General features: G+C 31.5%; 2 protein-coding genes and 1 long non-coding RNA gene across 11 annotated transcripts in view; 2 read left to right on the forward strand and 1 right to left on the reverse strand.

Moving 5' to 3' along the window:
• LOC138127270 (uncharacterized) overlaps window positions 1-3,292 on the reverse strand; it is a 45,488-nt gene extending 42,196 nt beyond the window's left edge. The window contains exon 1 of the long non-coding RNA XR_011158170.1: window positions 3,154-3,292. This is a non-coding gene — a long non-coding RNA (uncharacterized lncRNA). The remainder of the gene's footprint in view (window positions 1-3,153) is intronic.
• The window catches only part of LOC138127183 (G-protein coupled receptor Mth2-like), a 65,076-nt gene extending 48,670 nt beyond the window's left edge, over window positions 1-16,406 (forward strand). For 7 of the 9 annotated variants that reach the window (XM_069043093.1, XM_069043071.1, XM_069043125.1 and 4 more), the window contains exons 2-7: window positions 8,566-8,748; window positions 11,435-11,513; window positions 12,669-12,850; window positions 13,196-13,364; window positions 13,539-13,736; window positions 14,442-16,406. In XM_069043093.1, coding sequence (XP_068899194.1) covers window positions 8,566-8,748; window positions 11,435-11,513; window positions 12,669-12,850; window positions 13,196-13,364; window positions 13,539-13,736; window positions 14,442-14,592 — 962 coding nt within the window. In that variant the 3' untranslated portion in view covers window positions 14,593-16,406. Of the gene's footprint in view, window positions 1-3,311; window positions 3,997-8,565; window positions 8,749-11,434; window positions 11,514-12,668; window positions 12,851-13,195; window positions 13,365-13,538; window positions 13,737-13,830; window positions 13,940-14,441 lie in introns of those variants that run through there. The other 2 variants (XR_011158141.1, XM_069043080.1) reach the window with 2 other exon arrangements.
• The window catches only part of LOC138127231 (delta(3,5)-Delta(2,4)-dienoyl-CoA isomerase, mitochondrial), a 108,181-nt gene continuing 92,620 nt past the window's right edge, over window positions 4,454-20,014 (forward strand). Inside the window, exon 1 of the mRNA XM_069043145.1 lies at window positions 4,454-4,463. The gene's annotated coding sequence lies outside the window, so the exon portion shown is untranslated. The remainder of the gene's footprint in view (window positions 4,464-20,014) is intronic.

Consider the following 20,014-nt stretch of genomic DNA (forward strand, 5'->3'; position numbering starts at 1 on the left):
TCGAAAATTAATGCATAATGACGTATTTGTACACGCCCGGGGCTGACGCAATAGAGGAAAATTAAAAAATAGTAGTTTATTTGACGAGTTCTTTGTATTCTTGGGGTTTTGTGGCACGAGTGGGCCAGTTTAAAACGCGAGTAAAACTAGCGTTTTAAAGGCCCACGAGTGCCAAAAAAGGCCAATTGACACACGAACGAGTTGAATACAACGTTTTTTTGTTCGACGAGCCCCTTAAAGGCTCCACATCGCTTAAAATCTTTAAAATTAGCTTGACGTTTCGTTTTGACAAGTAATGACATTTATCAAAATCCTTTCACACAGGAGAAAATTCTCAAATTCTGACAGTGTCGAACAAAAAAATTATATATGAAATGATTATAGAGGTATACTCTTTGATTTAAAAAAAAAACCTCAATAATGTTCAAACTTAAAAATTTAATGAATAACGGTCGAATTTCGACCGCTGGGCGACCTCTAGTAATTCTAATTATTCCAAAAAAATACTTCTTCACAATGTAAAGGTGTTCTTGATAGTCAACAGTAATACATATTTATACAATTCATTTATTTCAAAAATACGGTGCTTTGAAATAAATTCGGAATTAGAGTAGGCCGTGATTTTATTATGAAGTTGGCAACATGCAATTTTTAAAGACAGCACACCAGTGACCTTGGATAGCATAGTACACATAATTATTTATTCTGATCGTGACATAAAACTATTGACAACTGTCATTGCCAAACAGTCTGCCAACCGTTAATAGACAAAATATATAAATCACAGCCTACTCTAATTCCGAATTTATTTGAAGGCACTGTATACGGGGTCGCAAAAAAGTATGGATACAGCTAAATATTTTCAGAACGGTTTAGCAGAGCTCGTTGACATTTGGCACGCAATTAGAAGTGTTTAAATTCTATCATCTGAATTTTTTTTCAATTTTCTAACATCCTTTATTTTGAAAATACAAGGCTAACTTGATTTTTTTTTTAAATGACAGGGAGTCAAATTTAATTTTTTTGAAAAGGGTATTGTGAATTTACTGATATAACACATGCTTGTGTTCGAATAGAACCCAAGGTTTATAAGCTCCATGGGGTTTATTGGGTGGCTTTTGGATTTTATTCTAGTGAGGGAACACCTAATGCATGATCGACAAACTCTGTAGTAAAAGTTTAGTGCAATATGAGGTCACGAGTAACTTTTGCGGGGGGAAAAATTCAAACTATTGTTTTAAATGGCAACGAGGCAACCTACTATACAAATTAGTCAGTTCTACCAACCTTGTGGCAAATAAGTAAAAACGACCTCTATAAATTTGATTTATAATTAAACTGAGTAGGTTCGATTTAAAAAAAACATAACTTTAGTGTTTTTATAATATTGGGACACCTGTATATGTACTGCAATATTTTCGGAATGTGCAGTAAAAGCGTAGGTATGATCTAGAAAAAAGGAAAAGTTGATATCTTTAATAATAAAGAAGTTATGGCGCTTTTTCCAACTCTGGGACAACTGTATACTGGGTGCCCCAAAATTCGCGGAACAACGTAGTAGTACGTTGTTAAGTAGTCATTAAGAGATCAGGTAAAAATGTTTAAAAAAATCAATCTTCTTTTTTGTAGAAGATATGGACCTATTCGTTACACTAAATGTGGAAACATTTAAAAACATTCTATGCATCCCAATAGTCTGCAAATATTTCATTTTTGTTGTATCCATGGAAATGAGAGAGAAAAATCAAAACCGTGTTGCCGTACACTATTTGAAGTAAAACGAACATAAAATGACTACCTACTTGGAAATGCTGGAAATAATGAAGAAAATAATTGCAAACCTGATCACAATCGTTCAAAATTATTAGGCCACTGGCTACTAAAAGACAAATAGTCAAAATCTTTTTTATTATATAAAATAAATAAGATCAAAGCTGCACCTTTTGGGCCCCCATATCTTCAAATCTAAGAGGTATAGAATTTTTTAATTATTTTTCTCGTTATTTTCTAACATGAATTGACATTGCCTCATTGAGTTGTTCCGCGAATTTTGGGGCACCCAGTATATGTCATACCCTACTTCTTTACCCTTATCTTTATCAATGCTATAAAAATCCTTCAACTTTATTTTTCGGTAATCATTTAATTTCTTCTTCTGTTGGAGCCCAGCAAGGAGATCCTTGCGGTCCCATGATTTTTAGTCTTGCCATTCAACCAATTATTTTATCTTTGGATTCTCAACTGAATATTTGGTATTTAGATGATGGAACCTTAGCTGATTACCCAAGAGTAGTTTTGTCAGACTTTAAGAAAGTTATCAATTTATCCAGAAAAATTGGTCTTGAATAAAACGAGACCTTTTGATGTTCTGGAGACACAGATAAAAGTCATAAAGGAATTTCAAAATTTAGCACCAGGTATTAAATTTTGTGACCGAGGGAGTTTATCTCTTTTAGGCTCTCCAATCTGTGACCAAGGCTTCAAACACACTATTGAAAAAACTATCATTACAGTTGAAAATCTGTATCTAAAAAGTATATTTGGTATTAGAAATGCACTTCTATGTAAAGATTGTGTAATTTTTTTTAGTTTTTTCTATCAATATCGTATTCACCACAAGTTTTGTATCACTGAATAAATTGTCCTTATCCAAAGGATTATTTCGCAACTTATCCTTAACTTATTTCTAACATTCAAACATTTCCTGTAACTTGAGAAATTACTTCCGCATAAAACGTAATAAAAGTCGTTATCTAATTAATTTTAATTAACATTGGATACTCATCTAAACCATCATTTACCTTGATAAATCCAAACAACTATGTACTTAATCAACGGCATTACTTCACACCTAATAAAATAGCGCGTTTGCGTTATTTTTAAATTATCCAATTTTAAATTTCACCTTCCCTACGGCATTTGTTTAAAATACTGTGATAATAATCAAACTGCATTCTGTAACGCAAACTGATCTAAAAAAAAATTGGCAACTGTACAAACCATTTAGTTCTTATCGCGATGATTTGTACCAAATTACGTTTCTAAAAAAAAAACTTAAAGAAGCGTATTTACATGGATATAAATTATCAGTTAATTAATTCTTTCTACTTTAAAAATTATGAAATAATTAATTAAATTGGAAATAATACGTACAAGATAGTAGAGATTAAGCGATGTTACTACAATGATGTCCGTGCAACGATGTGAACATTCTACCCACTCCTAATCACATTAGAATTAATCAGTCAGTAATTTGCAATTGGTACTTGTCCGAACTACCATTCGCTTCAGTATAATTTACACAGTGTTCGTTAAAGTTCGTCTCGTGTCGTTGATTTTTTTTTCAATGATCATTCAAAAAACCTGAGTTGTTTGCTTGCTTGTATCAGTCACCTGTGGAGATATGTGGACGAACAGATAGCTGTGTTTACAAAATAGTGAGAGGACAGGGCAGTTCGTGTGAAGCAATGTATCATGCAACATTGTTACTTCCGTTTATCTTTAGTTTAGTTGCAACTAGTGCGGCGTTAGATCTGTGCGACCAACAAAATTTATTTTCAACAAACCTAACTTCCTACAAGTACAAAACCGAACAAGTACAAAACTGTAACTGTACAGAGAAAACGACGTGCATAAGAAAATGTTGTGCGGTGGGATTTTACGCCAGCAAAGGCGTGTGTTTGCGACACGACGATCCGGATTACGTTTTGAACATTCCGGTTTATCAAGGAAAGAAGTTCATCCGCAACGTGAGTGCCGTCAACAATATTTTGGCGGGAGTTATGAACTGTCCGTTTTTTCCGTTCAAATCAAACTTGACGGAATGGTTTTACGTCCAGGAAGACGGCAAACTCTTAACTTCGGTGTATGGACAAATGAACAACGATTACTTTTGCGTTGAAGATCTCAAAATTAAAAACAAGACTGTTTTGTCAGCATTTATTTGCTATGACAGGAATACGGTGGAAATTACCTCCAGGAAAATATACGCCGCAGGTACTATACTTATATCAACGCCCTTAATATTCGCTTCTATTTTTATGTAACATTAATTATGTATAGGTAGTTACACTTAATAGACCCAGGGAAATCCAGTCATTTACCTGAAGGTGTTGACAGAAAAATTATTTTTGTTACTTACCCAAGTGTTAACGCAAGGTAGCGTTAACATAAACGTAGCGGATGTCCCACATGAATGAATGCATAAGAAAATAACATTGAGAACAATTTGTATTTATTGTTTACACTTTCCGGCAACGCATATACAAATGAGCATAGTGTGGAAAGCCTAAAAACATGTCATTGCCAAGAGCATGTAAATTATTTCCGTTCTTCGAGTCCTTAGAAACCAAAAACCTGGCAAAAGTCATCAGGAAATAATAGATTTTAAAACAAACAAGTAGATTTTCAAGTTTTATCTTAAAAAAAATACGTCCAAGGTGACTCATGTCCTGTTGCTTTATTACTATCAGCGATTACTGATATAAAATAGAATGTCTCCATCAATTTTCTAACTCAAGATTTAAAGCAACTTGCGAGAAAATAGGCCAAGTATGGTGTGTTTATTTTGATAACATCTACACATTTTTATAATGACAAGTAGTAGGAGCGCAAACAAAATCCAGATGGATCATACCGCGTTAGTTACATTTGCACGCTAACGACATAATTAACATCAAATCACAGTGAAGTCCTTTCAAATTTAATTCAATTTACTTCCCAGACACAACATCCTTCACAACGTTATCGGTCTTATCACCTATAACAGGTTCCGACTTTTACGTTTAATTCGCTAAGTGCAATAAAATAAATTCCTCTAGTGAGGTTATTCGTTTAATTGTATCAATTTTTCAACTCTATTCTAGACGTACCTCCTCTGAAAATTATGAACAGGTACGATCTTGTTCTTAAAGGTTATTTGGAATTTTACAGACTTCATCATTAATAACCGCTCATCGGAATAATTTTACAAAGCAGTCAGTTAAGTTTACCTTTTGTATAAACAGATCGTCTAAATTTAAAAGCAGATCCATTATCACGTTCTAATCAATTTTGATTTGGTTTAGTCGCCGTTGCGTATATTTATAGATTTTATTAAGTATTAAAATAATCAGTTGTAATACTACGACGAGTAGTCAATGTTATGCCGATTATTTTTGTGGTGGTGTTACGAATGTCAACGGCGCTGGAATATGAATCTGACGAGTGCGTAGCACGAGTCGAATTCGAAACCGCCGGTGACATGACTAAGACCACCGCAAAAATGATTTGCATAACATTGACTACAAATCGTAATTGGATTTGTTTCAGTTTTTCAAATTGTACATTGTTAGAAAATAATATTTCTGTGTTCATTTTTCGCTGCAAAAAAAGGTTTAAGTAAAGATTTTTATTTATTTAAAATATTCACTTCAAGTACTAGTACCTACAATATTCGACGATATTATTGTACTAGTCTAATATCCGCTGCAATTCTTTTGTAACCATGGAAATCATTAAAATTAAGTTTGTTTCAGTGGTTGATGAACATTAAGTGACAGATGAATTAAATAGTAAAGTATATTAAGTATTAAACAGTTTACAATTATTATACAACTGGACAAATCTGATAATCCGGCTATTTCAACTCATTTTATAGATTTACATTTTAAATACATAATTATATGAACGATACAGTAAATAAAATTGCTAAATACAGTATTTAAAAACTTCGTTCATGAAACAGTACCTAATTAATTAACATCCCCTGGTCAGTTACACTCGAATGTCATTTAGTCACGACGTCATATCAAGTAATTGGTCATGACATGCACTGCAGAAACATATTACCGAATTATGTATTATTCCCCAATGTTGATATTTTCACACTTAATTACATTTTCATTTCGTTCAATATAACAAGAAAAGTTAATAAACAAATTAAGGGAATTGTTACTAGGGAGAAAAATAAAAAATATAATAACAAAAAATAAAATTAAATCAATAGTTTCCAGTAATTTTATTAACCAGTGTTATTTTATTACAAATGAAATCTTGACCCAATTTGATTGAAAACAAACAGTCCCAATGATTTCTGTTGAACTCTATATTTACCCGACTGTTAAAATACTCAGACCATTATTCCACAATAATAGTTTGAATTCGTTTTAATATTTTTACATACGCGACGCGTCGCTTCGAAACTATTAATATCATCGAATGATTTCGAGAAGAAATGTAAATGGCTATTTCTATTTCAGTTTATCTTAAAATAAAATCTGATTAAAAAACAAAAACTGTAATATAAAATCTTTCATAAATACCTTGACCCATTGAATTTAAATACTGAACTAAACAAGTTAAGTACATAATTGTACAACAAACAGATAATCTTTATTTCCTATGATCTTCTGTTGCACAACAGATATTTTATATCCAACGAAAAACTAAGGAAAAGCGTTTGTTTCTCTCATAGGTATGTCTTTATGCTTTTGTGTATCTGCTTTTCGTATTTACGTCTTTATGCGGGATTTATGCATATTATTAACATAAGTTAACTTAACTTAAGTCGTGATTAAAGTAAACATAAAACGATATAGATTTATGCAATTATAACCTGCCAGAAAGAGATGAATTCGTCACCAAGGTAATTAGAGTCATGATTAAATTTAATAAGGGTATCATGATACAGCCCAATATGATCAACAAAAAAAAAGTAAAGGGCGGCTATGGAAAACAAAATTTATGAAAACTTGCGACGTAACTTCATAAGTTAACACTTGTAAATTTTGACATTTAAGCATTCTAAAACCCAAATTATTCATGACAGAACCCTATACATATTCAAATGGAAACGAAGAAAATCGTGACGGGGTTTACCTTACACAACATTGTTTCACCACAACCCCTCTTCACACGGATTGAGGCTACGCCGTACGTTTTCAGAAGGTTTGTTTTCCACAGCCGCCCCTTATTTCCTTTCATTTGGTAATCATATTATTGTACAATACACTTGGTATGAAAATTTAAAATTTCAATTAATGTATTCTGTGGCTAATGGAAATTCACATTCATTTAGGTGACATTTGGGAAAAACAAGTCGGAATGAATATGTAAATATAACCAAATTCTGTATATTAATCCATAATACAAAAAACAGGCTGCTGATGCTGAACAAGGTCAACATAAATAGAAATGCGCGAGCGTAAATTCCATAAATCCTGATTTTTTTTAACATCACTATAAAATAATTCACTCTTTTGAATCTCTAAAGTGAAGAGAATTGTATTAATTTATTTAGATTCGAGATCTGATCACTTGGAGAAACACGTAAAGTTTAGTAATTGTGAAATAAAAAATATTTCATTACCAAACAGATACATTTATTACAAGTGCGATTTCCCTTACTTCAGTTATTTTAATTAATTCAAAGTCCAATCCCTCGTCGTTTGTTCGGTGTATTTTTAACCACAATGAATACTTTAAAGTCTGTTTATAACCGTTGTTCTTGCCCAATATTGAAAACACTTCGATAACCGATTCAGCTCAAAAGCAGAACATGTTTGCACACATTTTATTTTTGATGTTTCAAAGAATTTGTAAAGAGAACTATTTCGAAGAACTAATAACTCCAACGGTCTTGAAATAAAGCCTCTCGAAAATAGAATTGACGGTAAAGATTAAATTAAGTAAATTAACAAAAACTTTTATTAAACTTGTAAAATGTAACTAAAAGTATTTTTTAATTGTTTTTATTATACCTGAATCATAATCCCTGTTTTTGACACTAAAATGCGTGGGAAAAGGGCCTTTAAAACACTAAAGCTTTAAGGGTTGCTTAGGTAACAACAAATTCACCTACATTTTGAACAATGATAAATAGACATTTATACACAAGTTATGATAGCAACGAAACAACAATAATTGACCATTTCTATATCAACGATTAATGACACAGATTACTTTTTTGTTATAATTTTCAGATTGTAATGCGGGTATAATAAAAAATGCGTATGATACACGTTTATAGGGGCCTTTAAAGTGCTTGCGCTACGCGTCGTGCTCTTAAACTCGTCGCGCGTGCTTTAAAGGCTTCCTTATAAACTTGTATCATAATATACTATTATGTGTAATTTAGTACCACATAATAAAGTAGGAGTATATGTAAAACTTTCAACTGCATTTTATATTAAAATTGAATTATTTCTCTTTTTTGAATACAAAGTATTCATTGTAACTGTTGTTACTATGTATAATAAGTAATAATAAACTAATCTGAAATGAGAGCCAACTTTACAAAATTTCGCCATCGTTAAGATTCTTCAAGTGCATACTTTTGTAAAGTGCATCCTAACAATTTCCTTGAAAAATTACATGAGAGATGACACTAGCTAAAATGTTATTGTTTTTTACTTTTACTTACTTAATTTGCAAAATACTTTCACAAATTAGTACCGTCCATTCAATCACAAAACAATTTTCTACCCTCACATAAACATTTTCATCAGACTTTTCATTAAACAAATAAATGTCGAACACATCGAATAGCTTTTTTATCGATATTTTTAACCATTCTGTTGTTTACAGGAATGATAATATCTATGCCGTTCCTGCTGGCCACATTCATCGCTTATGCACTCTTGCCGGATCGGAATCTTCATATGAAAGCTCTTATGTTTTATGTCATTAATCTGATGTTAAGCTACCTACTACTTGTCATCATTCAACTTACAGATTCAAGATTCTCTCAAGGAGTTTGTACTTCTATCGGTAAGTATTTCATTTTTGCAATGTTCTTTTTTTTTAATTTAGCTTACCATTTTAAATATAAACTAAAAGAAGTTCTAAAATATTGTACGTCTTTATGTAAACAACTATTAAAAATAAAAAAGATTTGTTTCACTTTTACTGATAAATGTAACATTTTCTTGATGATTATTGCAAACTTAATTAAAAACTGTATTTTATTTAACAAGCGTATGATGTAGGCTATACAGCTCGTGTTGTAATCATCCGACTGTAATACAGCCGTTACACATGCGAGTCAATTACAATATTTTATCTACAACCACGAGTATATAGTTTTTGATAATGACTAGATATTTTTTCTCAATAAGTTTAATTAACTTGATGGTATAGTTGATTCAAGTTGCAAAAAACCACTTTGCCCTTGCAACAGCACTTCTATGTAATTAGTCATTTGAAATTACTTTACTTATAACGGGTGACTATTAAAATTTTCACTTAGGGTTGGCTATGGATCATTCTTTGTTTTCCGTTGCCCCTTAGACACTGACAAGTTTGACATTTGAATAAATGTTTTTTCTCTTAATTTGGTTAAGTTTCAATTGTACTGACTGACATTTGTCGTTCGTTCTTACGTGTGTCTAAAGTAACAGAAAAAATAAAAACTCGTTCAAAGCCAACTCCAAGTGAAAATCTTAATAGTCACCCGTTACTTATAATCTGTTTCAAAATTAAAAATCCACTATCTGTTGAATTATGTGGACAGAAAAAAAGAAATCCCTAGAATAAGTTTCATTTTTTTGGGTTGGCCCAACCTTCCGCCAAAATTTGACCTTCAATTTGTCACAAATATCGAATTATAAAAATTCCTCGAAAAACAACGAATCTTTTAACCACTAAATTAAAGCGAGCGCTCATTAACATTAACTAATAAGCACGATGAACTACGACCAAAACGACTGTCAACAGTTTTATTTCATAACCCTATGTTTTTCTAACACTTACAAACATACTAAAAACAAAAGTTGTCCGTTGTATTTTCGACGTAGAATGCAGTGTTGGTAGATTTTTGATTTTGAAACAACTTATATAATCGTGTCAAAAATAAATTACGGCCTAGAATTCGAACTTTTAGGGAAATAACGTTTTTCATGTTGTGTGTAACTAGAATTTTCAAAAGTAATTTTGAATATGCCGCCAGAAACCAAAATTGATTATGAAACGAAACAGCATACAGGGTGTTTGCGGTATAAGGTAACAAACTTCTCCTGTGTAAAGAAATAGACAAAATAAAACTTTTATTCTAGTAGCATTTTTTAGTATGTGTTATAATTTTCTAGTAATCATTTTTTCAATTTGAAGAACTACTGTGTGAGATCCACCAGATTTCTAAATTATAAAGGCGGCAACTAAGGCATTTTCCTTTACAAATCTTTATTAGCTGGGTATTAATAATTACAGATACGAATAGTGGCTCTCAAACAGTGGAAACAGAGTTTAGTCAGTTTAGTTCAGCATAATAAAAAAGCAAATTGAAAAAAATGTCACTAAGAAAAGTTGTTCATTTAATCTAGCTGTGTATCTCAGACAAGTTTGTTACCTTAAAGACCAAACACCCTGTATATCACTTAGTGAGAAATTAGCCATTTGTAACTGTTACAAGAAATTCGCTGCCTTACATTTTTGATATGGTTACGATGTCTTTTGTATATCACCAGAAACTACATAGCCTCCAACCTAACCAAATTTATGGCAACCTAGTGTCGAATATCCCTAAATCCCTTATTTTTAACACGATTATACGTATATGGAAAATATTCAATCCAAACTATGATTTTCTGGTCCCTTTGTTCAAAAATATTGAAAAAATGCTGTTGTAAATGACAAGTGGTTTTTTGCATCTTAAATCAACTATAGTACAGTTCCATTGAAATATGAAAGACTAAAAAAGCCTACAGCCAACTACAGTTGGCAGTTCTCATTCTTGATCTCTAATTTGTCTGTTACGCTGTTCCGATAATGACGTTTCAACATGTTGCCAACTGTCATAGCCTGCTCCAATTCCTTTCATTTTAGATCGTAAGCTTAAATTTATGAATCGATGGGTAGGTACTTTCAAAAGTTGTTAAAAGCATCAATAGTTGTATTATTGATACTTTTATCAACTTGCATCGCCAGAATAATTAATTTACTACTCCTCAAGTTTTTGACGGCCTACGTTGGATATCGTTTTCACTTCTTTGAATATTCTTAATTAAACAAACTTAAACGTTTCAACAAAAGAAATCACACTTTTATTAACTTGACGTTAATGTCATTTGTTCATAATGTCTACTTATTAAAAAAAAATAGCTGCCGAATATAAACTTTCATATTACACAGTTTATCATAATGCATACCTATAAGCAGCTTTATGTATTTACTAACAATATCCCATTATAATTTGATAGTTGTAGATAAATAATGTTTTTACACTACTCTCTGTTTAATATTCTGATTACATAAATAACCAAAATGAACATTTCGTCAAAAAGATTTTTGTGATATGATCGAATGTCTACTATTTTTAGCCACCTGTGACTCAAATCTTTATTACCCTCTGTAAAAGCAATAAACCGTTTATGTATTTTATACATATTATACCACTTTACTTCAATAAATACATTCTGACAATAATTCAACGAACTCACATCAGCAAAACATTTTTCAGGATACTTCTGTCTACTTTTCTTTTTGGTGTCATTTTTCTGGATGAACGTCATTTGCATTGATATATGGTTCACTTTCAGGTAAGATTAAAAAATCGTCATCTTTCAAACTCATTCGTGATTAGACATAATTTTTCACTATCATACTTTGCAAAGATTAGTGTGCTGTCAATAAAAAAAAAGTAAACACTAATTTTCGTAAAGAAATTCCGTTTAAACAATATTTATTTATTTACTTGTGTGTTTATTAGGCGCAAATCGTTTATCTCTTAAAAAAAACTTTTACCAAACATTATCATAACCACGTTTTCCGTTCGATGATATGAATAACATTTTGATTCACACACTAACGCATAAAACAGTTATTAAAATAAACTTCTCTTCAGCGACGATTAAATAAGATAAATTGTAATACTTAATGGTTTTTACAAATAGCGAATGCGTCACTGATAAAGTGATAAAACATACCAACTAATGATTCATTTTATTTATTTATTTCATATCTGTAGAGGCGTGTACAATGTATTTCGGTTAATTGGAACATCCCAATTATGCCAATTAACAGATAAAACTAAGAAAAGTTGTTTAAATTCAGAACAAGACCACAACACCTAAACTAAACGTGTTGAATTTGAAAAAAGTGATTGAAATTAACTCGTTTTATGAATTTTTATTGATTCGTTTTTCTTCTCGCGATTGAAATAAACGGCTAAACAATCTAATGTCCTAATTAACCGAAAACCACTGTATATTGATTTGATTACTTGATAACTGTAAAACAATAATTGCTTTAGATCCACAATTTGCATAAATTAATTCATAATTAAATGTATTTTTTAACGTTCAGTCATATTTAGCACATTGCAGTTTAAGCTTACCACGAGTATAAGAGGTATTTGCACTTTAGTGAAAGTTGAAACAGGTCAACAGTGTGTTGAATCCATCATAAACTTATACAGGTCTATTACGTACATGTTATATAAATAGAAATAATTTAAATATTTGTAAAATGCCAAAATCGTTATAAACATTAACAAGAAAAACTTGCGTCTTCATTGCCATTAGTGAAGTAATCTGAAGTACTTAATGATTTCTACGCTTGGAGCGTCAATGATTTGAGAATTTTTAAAGCACAATAAAGAGAAAGTGGAAAATAAGTAAGAGTATAATGCATTTTTTTTTCATTCTGTGCAATAATAATTGTACAATCTCTACAAATAATTTCTTGTGTTATAGTGGTTTAAGAGGATTCACGGGCAGCAAGAAATCTGCAGAACGCAAACGGTTCTTTATGTACAGTGCGTACGCATGGGCAGTACCAATCCTCCATGTGCTAATAGTTTACATCATCGATACAAATTCTAAAGAAAATTCCTGGTTTAGCCCCGGTATTGGTAAAGGACAATGTTTTTTGAGAAGTAAGTTTTTGCAGTTTTATTTTACTTCTTACAATGTTTATTTTACTTCGTACAATGTCGTGCTATTAATATTAATGTATGAATATCCATTGCCTGCAGCCACACATGGGAAAACACAAATTGTTCTTTTTAATTAAGTCTCCCCTGTTCCGCCTATCCTTTATTTACGCTAAAACAATTTTAGGTGAATACCCACACTCCAATTATAATACAAAAAGGATGTAACCAGTGGTTTTTACTAAAAGAGTTCAAAGATATTAAAAAAAAATGAATGTCCAAAAAATAATGCTTTTTTTGTTTTTGCACATAATCCAGGTCCTGTAATGATTTAACATCTTATTATAGGAGGTTACCCCGAACTATTGTATTTCTATGGACCCATGGCAATTTTAATAACAATAAATATAATTTTATTCGCTGTGACGGCGTTCAAAATTCGGAGTATAAAGAAGGAGACTTCAATGCTGAAAAAGGAGGATAGCAAACGTCATTCCTACGAAAACGATAAACAAACGTGAGTATTAATAATCCTGAATAGGAATAACCAGATAAATAGTACCAAAATCGCCAAATATTGTTTTATTGTCATAGATTTATTTTTATGTTCAGTAACTTTCCATCAACTGGTTGTAATTAATTTTGTTTTTACATAATTAGCCGAGCAACTTTAAAATGGATATTTTCATAGGTTCAATCTTTACCTAAAATTACTGTTTGCGATGGGTGTCAACTGGTCAATGGAGATAATTTCATGGGCTGTGATTTGGTCTGGTAAAGCCCCCGATGCCATCTGGTACCTGACAGATTTTTGCAATGCCATTTACGGTGTATTTATCTTCTTTATTTTCGTATTCAAGAGGAGCATTTGGAAGTTGCTGAAGAAACGGTGAGTAGAGATTTCACTGCTCGTCACGAAACCTGGACACAACTTTGATCGTCGTGTCATTTTTAACTAGCCCATTATTTGAAGATAATTTTAGATTTTACTGGAGCAAACCAAAGATAATTCAAACAATGACTACGACGAGTTTATGAAATCAAACGTAAAACTTTTACCTGGACTCGTTAGTTTTTAAAAAAACTTTGGCAGTAAGTTACCAAGTGGGCAAATGCAAGTTAGACTTACTGCATCTGGTACTTGGCTAACGCTTTCAGTAATCTGTACCTTAAACATGACTTGTCTTTATTTCTGCAAATTTCTTTGAGCGGTTGAAGGTTTTCACAATTACGATTTAAATTTATAACAAAAATTCGTAGGTAGTTTATGGGTCAGGTTTTGGATTAATCAAAGAATATCTTACACTATATTTTTATCTTGCACCAAACGTGGTTTGCGGTTTTAAAGTTTTTGCGAAATAATCTGCTTTTGAATAAAAAAAAGTAACTAAACGCATGTTCTATCTCTTGAAGTGATTAACTATCTATATACGCCACACCAAATTAATTTGAATTTCAAGGTTGCTGTGACGTATTAATTCATATTTTGGCTTGATTCGTAACAAATTTTAATTCAATTTAGGTTGGTGTGGTCTGATCCTGTAATATTAAGTGTTTTTATCAGACTATCACTGACTATCGTGATTTTTTTCAGTTACTACACATTCATTGGAAAACCTTATTTGGCTCACTCCATGACGATGACAAATACGACCAGGGTTACCAGCTATTCTACAGCCAATTCTTCAGTTGCCGAGAATCCGCATGGAGTTCATGACACTAGTACCTTAACGAGCGAGGCTTGAACAACAATATTATAGATGTTGTCATTAACAACTACATTTGGCTTACTCCCAGAGAACGTATTCTAAAATTTATTTCCAAATTATTTTAGAACTTAAGTACTGTAATGTATAATACAAATATCATTTCCATCGTAATATACATCAGTATGCATGCACTTGATTTTTATGTACATTTTTCCATGACAATTAAATTTAGACTTTAGACTTTAAGGAATGTTTTTAAAATATTTTTTTAAGTAGATAATAATTTTTATATTGAAATATTCGGTTTATTAATGAAGAATTTTCAACTGTGCTACGCACATTACTATTTATAGTTGTCCAGAAACGCTGAATTAATTCAACAATATGACTAGTCCCATTACAACTGCAACAAAAAAAAAGTTGATTCGTTTTGTGTAATCTAATCGATTACATTTATCAATGATGTATTTTGAGTTGCAGTAGTTACAAGTTAACCATCACATCATATTTAAATTAAATGTTGCTGCAGTTTTAAAATGTCATATCGATATCCAGAGTACATGATAAATTTAAGTAATAGGATCGATATTTTTGTGATTCATTTGTATCTATTTTGTGCTACTTAGATACGTTACATTTCTTTACCTTTGTTCTTTTATCGATTCTAAATATACCTATAGCTTCTTCACTTAATTATTAGTTAAAAAAAATTATGTAATACACGTTTTTGAATTTAGATTTTATTTTTATAATACAATTAACTTAATTAAATTAAAAGTTATTGAATACTAGAGTACTCGGTTCTCAACAACATTTCACAGGTGTCATTCATATTGTAAAAATCGATCTCAATAATTTAAGTTTATAAAACTCTTACTCTGTTGACCGGGAATAATGTGGCGAATTAAAAAATACTGTTTATTTATTTCTAAGTACATACATATATTTAAGTTTTCATCAGGTTTTAAGTATTTTAGTTCATATAGACCAAAACACACAGTACACAGTCAACTACCTATTGATTATTATTACACAATTGTAAATAATTCTATGTGCCATATGTAGGTACGTAATTTTGCAGAATATAATATTCTTTTGTTTTATTTTTTTGTGATTATTTTCTGTTCTAAAAACACTTATCCAATATTTGTAAGACAAACACAGAAAATAAATATCTAATACTTTAAGTAACAGTGTTACAGTTAATCATTGAATAATTTTACACTATGACATAACATTCGTAAATACTACCTATATTGTAATTTATATTCATGCAATCTTCTTGACTATTTACAATAGCGAGTTACTTCATGATGCTGTTTTTCCTGTTACTTGAAGAAAAATTTTGAAAAATGTTGTAAATAGTCAAAAATTACTTTACTTAATGTTTCATAGATATGTATACACATACTGATTCTACACGCTAGTCAAATTTAGGTGTATTTGTAAAATGCATTGTTGTTACTACCGTGCCTTCGAATCAATTCGGATGTGATTTTATTATGAAGTTGGCAACATGCAATTTTTAGACAGCACAGCAGTGACTTTGGACAGAACAGTAAACGTGTTAATTTTCATCGTGACATAAAACTATTGATAACTGTCATTGCCAAACATTCTACCAACCGTTAATAGACAAAATATATAAATCGTAGCCTACTCTAATTTCGAATTTATTTGAAGGCACGGTATATCAGGAAAATGAAAGTTTACACTAAATACTAAAAAATAGAGTCACTTTTTCAGTCATTTGTGTGGCTTATTTGTTAGATTAGTGAAGCCTGACATATGTGAACTCAATTACTGCTATATTTTTTGTAAATCATATAATAAAGTCGATTAGTTGTGCATTTTGTAATTTATTCATTATTTTAACAAGACAAATGCTTAAAAAAACATACCTACCATAAAAACAGGAGCAGTCGAAATGAAATTCATTTGTATGAGACCATTTGTATATCGTTACTTCACAGGTTTTGCAAAAGCAAAACAACGCAAAGGAAAGAAGAATCTTTCCTTTATTAATTTTTTAATTTATATCACCTTCCTTGTTCATTATATCACTTATAATGTTAATTTCTCAACCTATTTCAAAACATTATCATTTTCGAAATTTGACCAATGAGTTGAAAGCTACACATAATACACCCGGTATATATCCAAATTCCAAATGTGATTTATTGCGAGGGATGATATGAATGTAAAGTTGAGATTGAAATTAAAAAGGAGTTAACAAAAGCAAGTCACAGCTAGTGTTGAAAGTGGCCACCAACGTTTGTTAATTCAATTTAGTAAATTGTAACAATTGTCAGTTCGATTGATGACATTTATTGACAGAACAAATAGTTCGGCACTTCGAAAAAAAAAAGTAGAGCGGTACTGGAAAATTTACATGTGCAAAAATTCCAAAGGTAACTAGATGTAAATCATTTTATTCCACACTGTATTTATCGACACAGGAATTGGCGTTTCGTGGTGACGATGAAACACAAATGTCATTAAATCAGGGCAATTTTAAAGAGCTCGTGAAACTTTTAAGTAGGTAGGTAAAGCATGACCAACTTCATTAAACTATGTTATGGCCATCCCAAATGTCGAAAAAAAGTAAACCAAAAGTCAATGATGGACATAGACAACACAGTAAACCTATAGAACGCAAACTCCCATAGTTTTTTGTGTCCCGACGCCATCTACTGGCTTGTGGTAGGTGCACAATAAGACACAGCCAGCTGGATATCCTGGCTTTTTTATTTATTTTAATTTTCAAAATAATTTATTTATTAAATTAAAAGACTACATTTATTTTGAAGTTTTTATTTTCAATTTTTTTCGATGCACTTCCATTGCATTTTTATAAATTTTGATTTGGTGTTTCTTTTCCTCCATTGCGACAAACAGAGATTTATGGCTTCCTCACCTTCAAAATTTTGCTCTTTATTTTGACATCGAATTTTGCATGTAACGTTTTCGGTACATTGCAGCCCGTAGTTGCAGCCCGAATTTTGGATCGACATTCTGACTTTTTATAATTTTGATTATGCTCAGCTTTTCTTATTTTCTTTTTGAAACTTTCACAAGAATTTATATCTTCATTACTACATAAAACAGGATTTACACAATTTACTTATAGCGTCTTCAGCAGAAATATCGTAGATTAGTAGATCGGATGAAAATTCTATAAAAAATAGTTTTCAGTTAAAATATAATTATCAATATTTTTTTACTATTACTGGAAGTAAGTCTGGACTGGAATAGCAAGGAAGTTGTATTGAGTCGAGGGTACGGCCACATTCAGCACTCTATTGTTCGTGCCGAAGTATTTGCTGGTAAAATAAAGTCCACACACAGTGTAGCTGTTATACCTACACTTTAATAGGCTACAAAGTTGATAACTGCTTGTTACCCGTGTTTTTAATCCATTCCATAAAATGCCCAGGATATTTAATTGGATTTGAAAATCTATGGCGAGTTCCACATGGTTTAAATACCTTTGCATTCTGCAAATTCTCGTAACAGTGGATTTATTATTTGACTTAATATGTCAAAATATATATATTTTTTTAATTTTGGCATAAGTTTCCGCGATTTTTATTTTTATAAAACAGCAGCGTCCCCTGACGGCTTGTGGTGGGTGCGTTTCCAAAAAAAAACGATAAAATGCATAGGAGCGTGGAGGTTTGCGTTCTATAGGTTTACTGTGTTGTCTATGATGATGGAGATGAAGTGGCGATATCTAGTGAAATTTAGAATAACCACACATTTAAAAAGTTAAATATCAGGTTATGTTATATGCTATTTCATTGTCAAAAACTGTCAGTTTATACGTTTTCGTCGTGGAAGTTGATCATTTCGGAGTAAAACGATGCAAGCATTACAGAATTCGAGGTTCTAAGACGCTAACTTTCCTCTAAATGCGTTTTTACGCACGCAAGCGTGAAGGATCACAGCCATAGACTAATCACAGCAAACTAACGCCGAATCGGAATTTCGTCGTGGAACTTGAACATTCCGGAGTAAAACGATGCAAGAATTACAGAAATCGAGGTTTTAAGACGCTAACTTTCCTCTAAATAGGTTTTTAGACAAGCAAGTATGAAAGATCACAGCAAAACCGCTCCGAATGGGAATTTCGTCGTGGAACTTGATCATTTCGGAGTAAAACGATGCAAGAATTACAGAATTCGAGGTTCTAAGACGCTAACTAATTTTTCATGTTCCTGCCATAGTGTCATAAAAGTATAAACTGACAGTTCTTGACAATGAAATGGCATATAATATAACCTGATATTTAACTTTTTAAATGTGTGGTTATTCTAAATTTCACTAGATATCGCCAATTCATCTCCATCACTCCATCACATGACCAACTTCATTAAACTATGTTAACGAATTTCTTTTCTAGTACCACAAATTTCCCGAAGAACCTCAAACGATTTAGCTCTAACTCCACTGTTACTGGGAAATTGAAATAAAGGTTTTTCAGAATTGCCACAAATAATGCATTTAATGAGCATTTTCAGAGTTTTTTGATTGACAAAATTTCAAATTTGACGGCAATTTTACCTTGATGTCTAACAAACAGATGGCACCACTTCATCACTATCCACGACATACTTCATACGAAGCCCATTTTAATGGAATTGGGGCCATAACATAGTTTAATGAAGTTGGTCATGGGTAAAGTCCATTCAAAAATCAGAAACCACCAACGTCGCATTTTCCTCCATAATTACTATCGGCAATGCTGTCTAGTGTAAAATTTGGTGAGACTTGTAATTTGGAGGTTAAATGTTTATTAAGTAGGTATCTTGTTTTTCTGGGCATGTTTTAGTAAATAGTAGTTTTTATTATACTTGAATCATAATCCCTGTTTTTGACACTAAAATGCGTGCGAAAATAGACAAGTTTCATAAGACCAATCTTGAAGCACGAATTCAAGATTAAAAAAGAATGAGTGCTTCATGGTCTTATGAAACGAGTTTTTTTATACTATTTTTTGTAATTTGCCCTTTTTAAGCCGTTTTTAAACAAAAATGTTTACTTTCCTCGATTTAGGGATTTTTGTGGCGGTTGGTAATGTCTTAATTTTAAAAGTGAAAATTTGATCAAGTCTTCAAAGTCGCCTTTTGTTTCATCCAAATTTTGTCACAAAACACAAATATGAAAGATAATCTTTCATGTACGCCCGCTGAAATACGTGAAATTTCCCAAAATACGGTCGCGAATTTGTTGCCTGATAAATCCTGATAAATAATTCTTTGCACATTTTGTAATTTAAACTGACGCATGACGGATCAAGCTATGCCAACCTAAAAATTTTCGTAAAATGTTCCGTGAAATAATGGCTATAAGCTATAAGGACATCCCAGATGATGACGTCGCGTTCGTTAATATGTCTATTAGAGAATCAAAATGGAGGCAAATTACAAAAAGGGTCTTTAAAACACTAAAGCTTTAA

This window comes from Tenebrio molitor, chromosome 1, assembly GCF_963966145.1.
Source record: "Tenebrio molitor chromosome 1, icTenMoli1.1, whole genome shotgun sequence".
Classification (NCBI taxonomy): Eukaryota; Metazoa; Arthropoda; class Insecta; order Coleoptera; family Tenebrionidae; genus Tenebrio; species Tenebrio molitor.